General features: G+C 52.3%; 1 protein-coding gene across 3 annotated transcripts in view; it reads right to left on the bottom strand.

The window, feature by feature from the left end:
• DUSP8 (dual specificity phosphatase 8) overlaps positions 1-15,423 on the bottom strand; it is a 33,710-nt gene that overhangs the window by 17,515 nt on the left and 772 nt on the right. The window contains exons 1-2 of one of the 3 annotated variants that reach the window (XM_021402586.1): positions 15,321-15,395; positions 4,153-4,547 (exon numbers count right to left, since the gene is read on the bottom strand). In XM_021402586.1, the coding sequence (XP_021258261.1) occupies positions 4,153-4,383 (231 nt within the window). In that variant the 5' untranslated portion in view covers positions 4,384-4,547; positions 15,321-15,395. Of the gene's footprint in view, positions 1-4,152; positions 4,548-15,311; positions 15,396-15,423 lie in introns of those variants that run through there. The other 2 variants (XM_021402587.1, XM_021402585.1) reach the window with 2 other exon arrangements.

Genomic DNA, 15,423 nt, shown 5'->3' with positions numbered 1-15,423 from the left:
CCGTGCATATCTCTTCAGTAAGGATCAGGACCTCATTAGGAGACTCCTTGAGCCGGGCAGCACTCATAAACATACCCCTCCTTTCGCTCCATCACTTGCTTGCCCTGTCTCACCACCTTTGAGTTGCTATGGATATTAGCACAACCACAAACACAATGCTCAAAATCAATTCCCCAATCCCTTGGCAAGGTTTCTGCAGCACCCTGACGTGTGCAGACATCTTCCCAAAGCAGATTCAGCCCTCAAGCTACAATGAAGCAGCAGCTGGGCTGCTTTGACATCACAATTTCTCCCCTGCCCTGAAACAGGAGTTACATCCCAATAAAACTGCAGTGCACATGGATTTTACCAAGCGTACCACTCACCGTAGGGCTGAGAATAGCCCTTGGAAATCAGCGGGGCACTGGGAAGCAAATTTGGCCATGGGGATCAGCAGGATGAAGGGAGGAAAGAAAAGGAAGCAGAAGGAGGAGAGAGAAGAGGAAAGGATGGGGAATTCTAAAATAAGACATTGAAAATTGTGTAACATCAGTAAAGTCAGTGGCCACTTCTGGAAGTGCCATTGACATTCTTCATGGCTTTTTTTGCCCTCCTCCACAGTATGCTGTCCTGAAAACCCAGCCTGAGGCACCACAAATGTATATCCCCAAAAAGTGAAGCAAGGATGGGACTGGGCAGGGGCTTACACCCCAGCCAGGATGGCCACGGGGGGCAGCAGGGGAGATAACAGCTTTGGCCGAGCAGAATTGTCCCACAATAGGATTTAGTGTTCCCTCCGCACGGGGAGGCTTTGTTTTGGCCATTACTGCAGGGTTGCTGAGCAACGGCAGATACGTGTGACACGGTTTACATCTTATTAAAGTTATAAGGTTTCACTTGATGTAAATGCCAAACAAGCACTGGCCTTGCATGGCCCGGCTACAGAAACAAATACCCAGCATGGTGGGGCAAGGGCTGCGGAAATGGGCAGAGGGGAAAGCCTGGCTTGAAGAAAAACACGCATTGCATAGGAAGGATTCATGACACATCACACATGGCAGTGCTGGCATTTCCAGTCCCATGGCTCGGATGGAAACAACCCTAGAATCACCTAGGATGGAAAAGGCCTTCAAGATCATCAAATCCAACCCTCACCAAGTCCAACTATCACTGAGTCCAACCATCATCACTGACTCCAACCACCAACCATTTCCTACCACAGATGCTATGGTCCCACCAAGTCTCTCAGGTATCTGCCCCCCCTTGAAGGAGCATCATCCTTGGGGAACCCACTTGGCATTCCTGGGGAGCCCATCCCCTCCTCTGGAAGTATCTCCCACATGTATCTCCTCATTTTGTTCTGGGCACTGGGTGGTTTCATACCTCCAAATGGTACTTGTCTGCTGTGCAGAGCAGTCTGAGCCCTCCAGGTGATCTGGGCTAAGATAAGAGCGAGGCATTCTTATTATCCCAATTACTCCAGACATCTCAGTCACATATTGTTTCAAAACACAGTGAATCACTCCACTGAAATAACACCACTTCCATAAACATAACAAGCAGCCGGGCACAGGGCTCAGAAATAAGCCCCGGCTTTCCCTAGAGCAAAGCAGCTGCTTCCAGGGCCGGGCTCCTCCAGTAAATAAATACATGTCTCCACAGCCCTAGTAGACTGCTGTCATGCCTCAAACTGCTGCTACAGCCGTACTCAGAGACAGCTGCGTTTCAAAAAGAGAGAACAGGTCGAGATGCGGGAAGACTTTCCAAGGAGATCTTAAAGAAGTGAATTTCTCAGCATTTCCCTCCATAAATCAAAACAAACCCCCAAGAAGGAATTTCCCACAACCCTTTTTTTTTTTTTCATTCCCTGAAATGGCACTGAGGAGCTGAATGATTCCAGTTGGCATTGGGTTCAAAAACAAAACCAGCACAGGTAGCGCATTTTTGTGCCAAGGAAGACTATTGTTGTAATAATTGGAATTCCTTGGAATAAAATAAAATATAAAAGTAATTTGCTGGGAAATGGTTAACTGCTGCAGTTTCTTAGCCCGGACTGTGGGCAGCCGTGCAGGTCAGCATCTCTGCTCCGGCCACGCAGCTCCTGGGGAGAATACGTGCGTATAATGAGAATGCAGAACACGTCAGGGCTTGGGGAGAGGTGGCTCAGCTACGTCCCCTCTTCCAGGGCAGGTGATAGGATATTGCAATGAAAGGACAAAGGGATATTGATTTTCTCCATTTCTTCTCCCACAGCAAGTGGCCTTTTCCCAAGACTTGCGCTTGCTGTTATCCTGCAGCACTGCTCCAAACCAGAGCATCCCGAAGAGCTGAGAGCAGCACCCTCTGTCACATCGGATAGAAAACTGTGCTGCCCAACCAGGCAATGTGCAAAAGGGGACCAATGCCTGTCAGGGCTGGGATATTTGGGGTTGTGCAAGCAAAGGAGGAGCGTGCTGAGCTGGGCTTTCAGCAGCACCCCATCCTTTTGGGCACACGGTTGTGCTCCCAGCTGCCTTTGTCTTGGCAGCCCTGGCCTGGAACAGGAAACGGGAGGAGGGTGGGAGGCCCATCAGGAGGAATAATGGGGCCGGACAATCGCACCACTGATGTCACCCTTCCTGCCATCTGCTCCCAGCACCAGCCATGCCCCTGTCCCTCCCTGTCCCCACCCAGATGGGGTTCGGAACCACATCCCTGTGAAAGGATGGACAGCTGCATAAAGATGCAAAAGTGAGGAGGAGGTGGTTGCTCTTTCCATAGGGACACTAGCAGCCCTAGGATGACAGTGAAAGTTGGGGACAATCCTTGGCAGGACAGAGCCAGGACAAGAGCCACCCATGCTGGTGCAGGAGCATCCTTTGGGAGCCACTGCCGCCTGCTGCGGCATCTCTGCATCTGCTGAGCTGCAGCTTTGCAGGCAGAATGGCATCAGCTGACGTTAACTCTTTGTGCACCCCCTCCCCATCCTCCTCTTCCTCCTCCCCCACAAAGTCACAGCGCTTTTGCTGCTGCCGCTCCACGTGACAGCGGCCACTGCAGAGGTGACCCTCGCCAGGAGGAGGGCAGCCGCACCGCATTGGCTCCCAGCTTGTGAAAACTGATTATTCCTGCTTTATTCCCCCGGGGATTTGCAAACGGCTCAAGCCGTTCAGGAATCATTCTCTGCAATCCCCTCCAAAGCACCCAGCCTGCAGCATCACTGAAGCAGCTTGGAGCAAGGCTGCCTGCCCCCCCAGAGCCCCCCTTCCTACTCCTTGATCCTGGCAGGGTGATGTCACCGGCAGCCAATACGGATGGCGGTGGCTTCGCGGGGTAGCGGGGGGGGGGGACACGCCGCAGATGGCTCCAGCTGGGCCCAGCATTTGATTAATCGCCTGAATTACCCTCACTTTGCCATAAAATTACGAGCAGGGGGGAGCTGGGGAACGTGAAAAGCAGGAGCACGGTGGTGGGGAGTGGGCTGGCATGGGGCAGCATCAACCCAGAAAGGAGGGGCAGGGGTCCCCAGCCAAAGCTGTGCTGCAGTGGGGATTTGCCACTCCAGGGATGCTGAGTAGATGAGGTAACCAGACCCCGGGGTGTAAAGGGGACAAGGCGCCCTCCACTGCCTCACTGATGGCAGCATCTCGTGGAGGGCAGGACCATGCCTGGGCCACCGCGGGGGCACCCGGCGCTATTTCGGCTGGCAGCCATGGCTCAGAGCCACCTCTATTATTTAACAGGGAGAGATAGAGAGAGGAGCCCGGGAGAGATAATATGCCATGACACCGGATAAGAGTTCCTGGCGTCACAAGGGAGGAGGATTACATGTCCCTGAATGGAGTTAGAGATGACAGAGGGGAGGGAAAGAGTTTTTAGCAAGGGATTAAGCTTACAGCTCCAGGAAGGCTTTGGGGCTTGTTTGCCAGCATAGGGCAATTCCTGAGGCTGACATACCTGTTAGACTGGCCTGGGGAGGGCATGTCACTGGAGTGGGGCAATAATCAAGTCCCCCAGGACAATCCTGTGGCCACTGGTCTTCCAGCTCTCAGAAGGGAGGTCGTGCCAAAGAGGAGAGGGCAGGAAACAGGGTGCAGGATAGGGTGCAGGTTGCACAACATTGCCCCCGCAGGCAATGACTTTGCAGGCATACACATCCCCAGCCTGACAAAGAGGCATCCCATATCCCCGTACCTTCATCTTGGAGGTGGGCTGGATGAGCTCTGTGATGGAGACCTTGTCCTGCTGGAGCCGCCTCTTGACCAGCTTAGAGCAGCAGATGTTGACAGAGCTGAGGACATGCCAGGAGTTATACTCCACAAAGGAGCGGCTATCAATGACCAGGGTACCCTCTGCTCCATTCCGCAGGAGGCTGGCAAGCTTCTTCGGATCCATCACTTTGCGTGGGAGTCTGTCTCCAGCCATAACGGGCCCGTCCGCTCTAGGGCGAGCGGGGTGGAAGGGCAGGGCGGGCTGCCAGCACCCGTCTCCCCACGGGGATGAGCAGTGAGGCAAGGTGTGAGTGGAGCAGCACCGTGCTGGGCTCCTCACACTGCTAGCGCCCGAGCTGCCTACTCATGGTGCTGTATCTGGGGAGAGAGGAGAGCAGAGATGCACCGGTCAGGTGGCAGGACAACAGAGAAGAGAATGACAGAATCATAGAATCATTAAGACTGGAAGAGACCTCTATGGTCACCAAGTCCAATCACTGACCCATCCCCACCATGCCCACTGAATCATGTCCCTCAGTGCCATACCCCCACGGTTCTTGAACACCTCCAGGGACAGTGACTCCGTCTCCCTGGGCAGCCTGTGCCAGTGCCTCAACAGTCTGAGAACTTTTTCCTAATATTTAACCTGAAACTTCCATGGCTCAAGTTGAAGGCCATTCCCTCTCATCTTAACATGGTGCTTACCCTAGGCCTAGGCCCTGGCCTTGGGGAGAGGCCTTCAGAAGAGCGGGACAAGGAGAAGTTCACACTTTCTAAGAAAGTTCTTTTTGTGGCTTTTTGGCACCTGTCTTGTACAGGCTTTAAAAGTGGCTTCATGCACCATGGGAGATACAAGGCTCCATCTTAGCAGCCAAGGAGGGTTGAGCTTGCTCCAAGAGCAGCTCATGGGGTCAACAAGAGCGATCCGGCCAGGGAGTCTTCTTGGGTTTTAATGGCATACGTCATTGCAGGTCTGTTTTAATGGCATTAAGTTTTAATGCTGCCACAGCCATTCAGAAAATAATCAGGGCTATTACCAAGCTCTTCTTGTTTCTTCCAGAAAGCGTTTTAGAGAGAACTCACAAGCTGTTGCATGGAGGCTTTAATGCATCTGAATTAAGAAGACTATGACTACCATGCCTGAAAAGGCCAGCGTAAAGACTTCCATTGACTTTTGCAGGGCCAGGATTTAGTCTATGGACTACAGGAGGCTTATGAGTCACCCTGCTCAGAGCAAGCAGCAGTTTGTGGGAACTCCCACACCACAAGCCCTTGTGGTGTAAGGGCACCCAAGAAAAGATGCTCAGGTAGGACACTGAGCACTGGAACACGTTGCCCAGAGAGGTGGTAGATTCCTCAGCTGTGGACATGTTTAAGGTCAGGCTGGACAGGGCTCTGAGCACCTGATGTAGTGTAGGTGTCCCTGTTCACTGCAGGGGAGTTGGACCAGATGGCCTTTAAGAGCCCCTTCCAATTCAGGGACCTCTCCTACCTATCACCAAACCTGGAGGACGCAGCCAGCTTGAAGGAAAAGTACATACAGGTGCAGAACATGAGGATAGTGGTTTCAGAATATACAGCTCTCCAATCTCAGCATTAGCAGCCCTCCTATTTCCCTGGGCTAACAGACATGCTCTCCAAAGCAGGGGGTAGATGTCCCTGCACACATACATGCTACTAACACGTTCATTCAACTTAGAGAGGAAAAAAAAGAAAAATCCTCTAAAAGCTGCAATAGCAGTAGCCCCTCCTGGCACAAAGCATTTTGCAGCCCCGTGGCATTATGGCATCTCTGTCCCTGGCCCCACAGCAGGCAGCTCACAGTTCCCCCTCCCCACAGCACTCCTCCAGGGGGGCTTAAAAATTGAAACAGTTCTAATTAGGGGGTGTGAGAGGGAGCGAGGCCGGCCCCTGCTGGGATATGACACACCTCATTACGTCGCTGCCGCCTTGCCAGAAGACCCCCTGCTGTACCTTGGCTATAGAGCTGGGGCACTCAGAAAGGATGCAAATTAGCCAGCTTCCCCCCCCCCCTCGTCCTTCTTTCACACCCCACTCCCCAAATCGCTTTCTGCTTCCCTTCCCCATCAGGACAGCCGGCTGCAAATTCTTCTTGGCTCCTCCAATTACATCCAAGAAATAAAAGGGAGCAGAGGAAGGCGACAGACAAAAAAGATGGGGATAATGCTGAGGCAGAGGGATAAGAATGAAAGGCTGAAGTGAGAGGAAGGAGTGATCCAATGCATTGGACATGTTGTACAGTATCTCCAGAGATAACAGGGTATCTGCTCCCCAGATAACGAACAAGGGTGAACTATGGGGGGTCTGGGAAGGACAGAAGATCCCTGATTTCTTTCGCTTGGAGAGAGGCTTTCCATGCATGAAGTGCTGACAGATGACCAAGAGCTTGCGTGGATGAAGTCAGAGAAGACACAAGAGGAGTTTTCCCTCTGCGCTAATAAACACCCTCCTGCAGAACAACTGGACAAACATCCGTCTGCACCAGTGCTGCCAGTCAGACCCGGTGGCAGATAGAGGCGACTCAAATGAGCCAGGTCCTGTGCCCAGCTCCACCCAGGAGAGGTGGAAAGAGGGAGCACAAGGTTGGCCCATTCCACTCCTCAATCCTGGAGCCTTGCCCAGGGAGGGAAATACCAACTGAGCACAGTCTTAAGCAGCCATAACCTCACTGGTAGACTCAAGGCCCAGGAGGAGCTGGGTCCTTCTGAATTTGCATAGTGCCCTTTTCTTGGTCAACCAAAATGCAAATGCCAAAGAAAAGTGAAGGAATGTGGCCATGGAGGAGCACTGCTGAAGTAAGAGACCTGCTCCTTCACCATGCTGACTGGAAACCAGCCTCCAGCACAAGGGGAAAAGGTTAACCTGGGGCCTAAATTAGGGTTTCAGAAACGTAGCTGTGTCCCTCTCTTATCAGTTTATTAAAGCCATCTTAATCTTCTCGAGTGTTCCTGAAGAACATTACCATAATCCTTTAATCCCACCTCTCCCTGGAGTGCCTGTAATGAGGAGATGGACACACGGCTTAACTGAATGGGGACAGCAAAGCAGGAGGGGCCATGCTGCAGCTGAGGGATGGAAAGATGGGCAGAGGACTTAATGCACAGGCATTAAGACACCTGCTTGCTGGGAGTCTCCCTGGCTCTGACCCTCTTCTGGCCAGCTAGAAGAAAACCCCAAACACACCCTGACCCAGGTCTGTCCCTGTGGCAGGAAGGACCATGGGAATACACCCCTGCACTGGCTCAACAGTCACCGAGGTGGAGGCCACTTCCTCAATTCCTCATCTTGCACAAGGCCCCAATAGAAATATGTGGCTACAGGAAGGGCACAGGTCTGGTTTCTCTTGGAGATGTTAACAGGAAGGCCAGCACATCCCTGCAGCAGTCATAAACCTCACTAACTGGCATATCCACCTGTGGTTGTGTTCTGGAGATCCCTACCTTCCCTCCACCCATGACCCAGATCAGCAGCTGCTCCCCTCGCTGCCGTGGGCAGGCCAGCTTCTTATTCCTCCAAGCTTCCCTTTTCTCCTAGCCCTGTTCCAATTCTTTCTACCATTGTTTCCTCATTTCCATTCAAAATAAATGCAGACAGAAGAGACTAAGATGCAGAAGATAGGGAGGAATACTTCCAGCAAAACAGCCTCCCAGTCTGCAAAGGACACAGAGCAAAGGACCTCAGGTGCACTGCTACTCATCATCTGCAAAAGACTTCTGGAGATCTGTGCTGAGCCTCCAAAATCTGCTTCTAGCAAAAGAAACGAACTCACAAAATGAAGAAGCTGAAGAGCAGAAACAGGGTATGACTGGCTGCTGGTGGAGAATGTGGAGGTGCTACAAACTGACTCACGAGCTAGGCTGTGCAGAGATGAAGCTGAAGGAAGGGTCAAATCTGGCTACAGTGGTGCTGGAAGAAGCACCCACACATGCCTGAGCACAGAGCTAAGGAAACAATAATACTGCAGGGACTGGCAGCTCTGACCCCATCAACCTTCAGAGAAGCTGTAGGTTCAAGGCCAGGTTGGATGGGGCTTTGAGCAACCTGGTCTAGTGGGAGATGTCCCTGCCCGCAGCAGGGGGTTGGAGCTAAATGATCTTCAATTTCCTTCCAACCCAAACCATTCTCAAACACATTTCCATCCCATAAGTGAGCCTGGGGATCCACGAGCATGCCCACAGGGCTGCCACCACAGAGAAATGCCTGCTTGCCATCCCTGGGTGACCCCCAAAAGCAGCCGTTCCTGAAGAACTGCCACCAGCCCCAGGCTTACCACCCAGGACCACTGGCAGGACCCTATTGGTTCCCAGCTCTCCAGACATGGATCAAGATGTAAAACCTGGCACTTTTGCCAAGCTCTCCGCCCTTCCTCCTTCCCCATCCCCTCTTTTCTTTCAAGTGCTCCGGCACTTAGCGAACTCCCCTCGGAAGGCTCCTGCTGTTTGAGGGATTCCTAAAACATGGCCCTATTACTAATTATTATTATTTTGCGGCAGCAATCAGGGACGTGGGGCTCATTAACAAGTTAGCACCTCTGGTTTCCCTGGAAACTCGCAGCTGCCAGGCAACGGCTGCGTCTCTGGCCCGAGGCGATGCTACCGCAGTGCCTTCAGCTCACATCCCGCAGGATGCTCGACTTGCTGCCTCCAGCCCAGCCAACGGCCAGGGGCAAGACGGGCTATTAAGAAGCTCCAGGATACCTCTCCTTGCTCCATCACATCTGCTTTGCAGCTCAGCCCATCTACTGATCCCCCTTTATTCTCCCAGCACTGTGAATGGCATAGCATCTCCCGGTGAGAGATGCAAGCTTTCTCCGGGAGAGGAGAATTTGGAGCATGAATGATCCCCACGGTAGTACTGGGACAAAGCCATAGGTGCCTGCAGTAGCCACACTGGAAGTGCTGCCAATCATTTAGCAGCTGCTCGACATCCCTTAAGAATTGAGCACAAAAGATTCCCCTGCCAGGATGGAAAAAAAATATATGTTTTTGCCTTCTCCTCCTTAAAATGAGGTTAAAAACCATCACTAACCATATTCACTAGCTCAGACATAAAGGTTGCCCATCTGCCTTTCCCCAGTGAAGGTAAAGGATGGGGAGGAGAGACATTTTGTGATTTCCAGGAGGTGAAGATGAGACAGCATCACTGTGCTGCCCCTCTGTGACCACTGCCCTGTTCTCACCCTCTGAGACTCACAGAGGCTTCCCCATGTCAGAGCAATCTCACACTACCCCATTGTTGCTCACCTCACTTCCCCATTCACTGCTTCTCACAGGTGGTGGGTGCCTTTCTCCCAGTACAAGAGCCCCTGCACAACTCTCCATGCAGATAGGGCTTTGGGAAGTGGCAGCCCCCAGCACCGGAGGATGGCAGAGGGAGGTATCAACTGGAGGATGTTGCTGAGAAACAGGAGCTTGCATTCCAGCTGTGCCCACCATGGGAGCGGTCCAGAACATGGGTTATGCCAGCAATGCTTTGTGGGCTGTAGCTGCAAATGCAATCACCTCCCAGCCTGACAGTATCATACTTAGAGGATGCGAACTGGGTCCTCCCAGAACAATTTCTGGAGATTTGAGTGCTGTTGGGTCAGGGAAAACCAACAGGGAAGAATGGCAGACTTTACTGCTGGAATCTAGGTGACACAGCCACTATCTCCTCTTCTTAGACTTGTACTTTTAAGATGGTTTATATGGTTTTCCCCTGTAGTATAAACACAAGCTTTCCTTTAAAGCCTACAAAAGACAAGACCAAAGGTTATCCATGACTAGCCAGCCATTTAATTTCTGCCTTTGCCCACACTGCAGATGGAGCTCCCATGGATGCTGCTTTCTAATACCAAAGCTATTCCATTTCCATCCTCCTCCTTTCAAGCTGAGAGACAGCCAGGTTTGTGTCTTAGAGCTGAAAGCATCTCCTTTGAGCAGCCCAGCACACACCACAATAGGGTGTAAAGAAGAGGACATGGAAGTTGGAAAGACTACTAAAACCATTAAGTTCAACCATCAGCCCATGCCTGTGACCTCTCTAGACCATGTCCCTCAGTGTCACATCTACCCTATTCTCGAACACCTCCAGGGATGGTGACTCCACCACTTCCCTGAGCAACCTGTTCAATATCTCGTCACTCCTTCTGAGAAGTTTTTCCTAATATCCAACCGGAATGTCCTCTGGCACAACTTAAAGCCATTACCTCGCGTCCCATATGATACATAGGAGAAGCAGAACTCAAAGGACGATTCCCTGCTTCCATCTGCCTGATGTCCCCAGCTTTGCTGCATTTCCACTGGACAAGCCCAGAGACCATCCCATGGGCTTATCTTGGGATCTCCAGCATTGCATCTGCCTCTTGCAGTAAGCCCAGACAGAGGCAGACCAGAAAGGTATGCAGCTAGATACTTCAGCAGGGCTGGTCTTGAACTCTTGTCCTAAGACACCAGGCACCATGAATACCTGCTGGGTGCAGTTTTTGTCTCCCGGAGAAAGGGTTTCCAGGACCTGCAGACAATTCTCCCATGATATCTACAATGCTAAGGAGAAGAAAGTACAGGGCTGAGCTGTGGTTCTTTGAGGCAGATAAAAACATTCTCATTTCACTGTGTAACGACAGTGGTAAATTAAATACGTCTGGGACAGCCATGGGTGAGGGCAAGGATGGAAGCCCAGGAGGTGAAGCAAGCACCATGCAAACCTGCTGGCATCAACCCTGTACCACAAGTCCCTGTATGAAAATGGCAACCAGGGCCCCCAGACTCACTGAAGAACAATAACAGGACTTTCTTCTGGCAGGTTTTACACAGTTTCTGAACTCAACCAGTGTAAGTTGAGGTGCAGATGTAGATTCCAACACAGTTTTCTGGCCAGCGTAGGCCAATGCCCAGTGATGCCACCCTATGCCCACTGAAACTCTGGCTCTTCTTAGGAAAGCTAAAATTCAACTCAAATGAAAGAGAGCTAATTTTCCATGAGATTACGCATCCATCAAAGTGGCTTCATACACTTTTCAAGGCTTTTCTGACCCAGTTCAAGGCTTGCTAAGTTTCCTGCATGCACACAATAGCTAAATTGCTTACAAGTTTGGGATGAATTAGCATGTGTCAGCCAGGGCTCTACCTCTTTTCTCAGCCACAATGAGAAAGCACCAACAATGAGTTTCAAAGGATTTCCTTTATCTAGGAAAAGCACCCAAGACAGGCAAAGCCCACACCAGCATCCCTATCCTACTCTCCTCCTCTGTGTAATATGATTCACTGCCAGGTATTTTTATCAGGTCAATCTGAGGTGACATGGGGGGGTCAAAGTTCTTGGCATCTCTTCCTCTATCCACACATGAAGTCATTGAGGCTGGAAAAGACAACTAAGATCATCTAGTCCAACCACCAGCCCATCTCCACCATGCCCACTGATCTGTCCCTCAGCACCACATCTACCCTTTTCTTGAACACCTCCAAGGATGGTGACCCCACCATCTCTCTGGGCAACTTGTTCAAAATATGAGTTATACATCGTGACATACACAGAGCTTCTACATCCTCCAGACAGTTTCCATATCAGAAGGTCTAACTCATCACTGGTGTTGACCATTAAGCATCCACAAACACACCAAGCCATGCCCTTTTAGGGCTGCTGGCCGAGCAGCCAAGAGGCATCAGATCAGGGCTCCTCACCTTTCCTCCAGCCCTGTGGGACCACACGAGAGCTCGCACTTATCTCTGGATCGGTTACTGCTGAATGAACCCTGCTCAGGTGCCAGACAAAGAGGCAGTCAAGCTCAAAGCAGAAGAGATTGTGAGGATGACACAGAATTACAGGCATCAGCATTCAGTAAGCAAGCAGAGAATGCACCAATCTATTTTTAATGGTACAAAGCAAGTGCTTTACAAGAGGATGCGTCTAGGGAGATTTTGCCCAGTCAGAGATTCACATCCTTTTCTTTTTTTCCCCCCACAGCAGTCATCTCCATCCGGTGCACAAGAGGCAACTTGTCCCCCTGACATCCCACAGAACAATTCCAAGTGTCACATCTCGGTCCCGCAGGATCACCTTCCCAGCTTTCCAGCAGGGACAGCAGCAGCAGGTGACAAGCACCAAAGCCCTCCCCAGAGTTTTACAAAAGCCCGGGAGAATCAAAATGGCATGCAGGTATGGAAGAACCACAGTGTAATTTAGGGACCTCAGCAGCTTACCTGGCCATCCACTCTCCCAGTGCAGGGCCAACTCCAACACTAGATCAGGTCGCCTTGTCCTGGGCACTAAAAGACCCATACCCAGTTGTCAGCAGGCTCAGAAATGAGGCTCCCCAGAATTTACCCCACAGAGGACCTCCTCTGCCAACTGCAAGGAGTGCACCCCAAGGCTCTCCAGAGAAAAGCCTGAACACAAGCTCTCTGTCCCAAGAAACATGAAGGTTTGATTTAAAAAATTAAATAAGGTACAACAAAGGCAGACAAGTTGTGCACACACACTGGGCTGGGCTTTCCATGCACAACAGAAAAAGGAAACAGGCATAAGAAGAATGGGAAGAAAAGATGGAATCAAGGAAGGATTTCTAACCCCAGAGCAAAGGGCATCACTTATTTCACCTTCATACAGCGCAGTTCAGAATCTCCCCCATTACCAATTGCACCTATCTTCAGGAGCATCAGATGCCTCTCCTGGCACCACTCGGACAAGCACCATGCGTCACTTCTGAAAACTGGAGGTCCTGAGCAGCACTACAACCCACAGAAGCTGTAAGCAAAGCAGATGACCACCTGCTGCACACCTGCCCAGGTTCCCTGGTCTGGTAGGGTCTAGAAGGCTCTCAGAGGATGAATCAAATAGCACGGCTATGGGGCAGGGCCCCAGTACAGCCCTGTTTTACCCTACAGTAGGGGCTTCTCTTCCTGCTCAAAGCAGAGAGGTTTGAGAACAAAAGGAGCCTCTCAGATGGCACTGACCCAAGGGTAGGGGTAGAAAGCCTACAACCAGCTCTTGGAAGAGATAAGAGCTTGTTTACTTTTCCATGACTTCATTGATAAAGAGGAGATGGAGTCACCGAGGTGCTCACTTGTGACCAGAGCTCAATTCATAGAACCAGAGAATCATTAAGATTGGAAAAGACCTCTGAGATCATCAAGTCCAGCCACTGACCCATCACCACCATGCCCACTGAGCCACATCCTTAAGTGCCACATCTACCTCAGCAGGGCACTGAGCATCATTCCCAAGGGAAGTGACACAGGAAAAGGCAAAGCCAGCAGGCCACAGCCAGGCACAGCACCCCTCCTACCATCACCCCGCGAGCTCTGCCTGGTTTGAGGACAGCCTCTGACACCATTTTTGCAGCCTGCGCACTCCTTTGCTGTGCTCTAACCTTGCTTGCAACGCATGCGCAGGTTTCCCCAAGCAAGCTTGAGAAAACTGTGAGCACTCATTTAGCCCCTTATCTGATGAGTGATCCCAGGCCACTCGCCTCCCTTCCCCACGCCTGCCTGTAATCACATCAGGTGCCTCCTTCCCACCCCGCACTGGGCAGGACAGGTGTACCTGCAGAAAAGAAATTGAAAGCTTGAAAAACAGGTTTTAAAACCCAGAGGGCATCGAGATGCAGAGGAGCACTTGCAAGTGTTCCCCGTGGGTTGATGGCATCGAAGGGCTGCGGAGCACCCCTGCAGAGCAGAACAGAGAAGAGTGGGGTGAGAACAGGAGCCCCTCAGCCCTGAGGGTTCTGCGGGCAGTTCTCCTAAACCCTGTCATGGAACCCATAGCAGAGGGCAGAACCACCTACAGGTCTCAGCTGAGCCTTCCTGCTGTCCACCCAGGAGCCAGCACCTGAATGTTCCTTTCTTTATCACCACGCTCCCCGGCAGGTTTGCTTTGCTGTGGCTGTTTCAGGATGATGGCAATGCCCTACAAGCCCAGACCATAAATCAAGGCCGCCAAGCATGGAGCACTCCTTTTCCTGCTCCCATCCCAGATACCACGAATGTGCTCTGCACCTGCGTGCAGCCAGAGCTGCGGATCCCAGCTCCAATCATGCTACGCAGCAGGGACCAACCTCTGATCCCGGTGAGCAGGCGCACCTAAGGGCAGCAGAGCCAAGCAGAAGGGGAAGGCACCTTTAACACACCTCATCTTGGTTATGTAGATTAATGCAGCTGGAGCAGGAGAAGGGGTAGGGATGGAGTGGGTGCTGCGAGAAGCCATTTTCAGAATCCCACTGAGCCGCAGCCTCCTCCGGGAGGGTATTCTGGGAGACGGTTGCAGGGCCAAACCCCTGCAGGACGCGTGCAGTGAGGAGCCGTACCCAGTGTTCTGGGGGCTTCTGACTTCAGGCAGCGACCTCTCCAAACACAGCACCTTGGTGGCTTCCTTGGCAAGGTGCCTGGCCCCAGCAAAACCACCCAGCACACAAACATGGTGTCTGCCATACCTCCATGCAGGGAGCTCGGCCACCTTGCAACACTAGCTCCAGGTCCCCCCCAACCCCTTACCTGCATCAAGGAAGGGACAAAAACCCATGGGGGGGGGGGTTCAAAGCCTGCTGGGGTGAAGCACAGCTGTGCCCATCAAAACTGGTGAGAATACATCTGCAGAGCCCTTGGAGGTATCTTAGCATGAAACCCTAAACGCACCCAGCTGTAGGTAGGAGAGTTTCCTTGGCGCAGAGCTCATTTTGCTTTGGGAACCATCACAAGCAAACACAAAGGCAACCCGGGAACCAGCCCCGAACCCAACCAACCTCTCCTGCAGAGCCTTGCGCAGCGCCGCCGAGCCCAAACCCGCGAGCACCACACACCCGGCCCTTCCAACACAAAGCTCTCTGCAGCCGTGCCCGAGCCCTGCGCAACACAGCGCGGGCACAGACAATGCGGTGAGCCTCGCACAGCGCTCCTGGGGCTGCCCGCAAGGTTACCGCGGCCCCGGGCTGCAGGCACAGCGCCCAGCATCTCCCTGGGGTTGCCAATCACTGCTGGAGGGAGTCCGTGTCCTTATGCCCCAAATCATGGGAGGTCACTTGTGCCCGGGGCAGGGCTGGGCACCCCGCTTGGGAGCCACGGGTGACACCGCAATACTGTGCCCAGAAAACCCAAACGTCCGCAAGGAACCCGCACCGCGGCGCGTCCTCCCCGTAACAATCCGCACCTCACCGACCTGCGCGGAGCTTCCCGATGTGAGCCGAGGCACTGACATCAGCTTTTGCTGTTGCTCAGGAATTTAATTTTGGGGGAGGAGAAAGGGGTGTGCGTGCGCGTTG

This window comes from Numida meleagris, chromosome 6, assembly GCF_002078875.1.
Source record: "Numida meleagris isolate 19003 breed g44 Domestic line chromosome 6, NumMel1.0, whole genome shotgun sequence".
Taxonomy (NCBI): Eukaryota; Metazoa; Chordata; class Aves; order Galliformes; family Numididae; genus Numida; species Numida meleagris.
The sequence above is the reverse complement of the archived record's forward strand: the minus strand, read 5'-3'. Positions and strand labels throughout refer to the sequence as shown.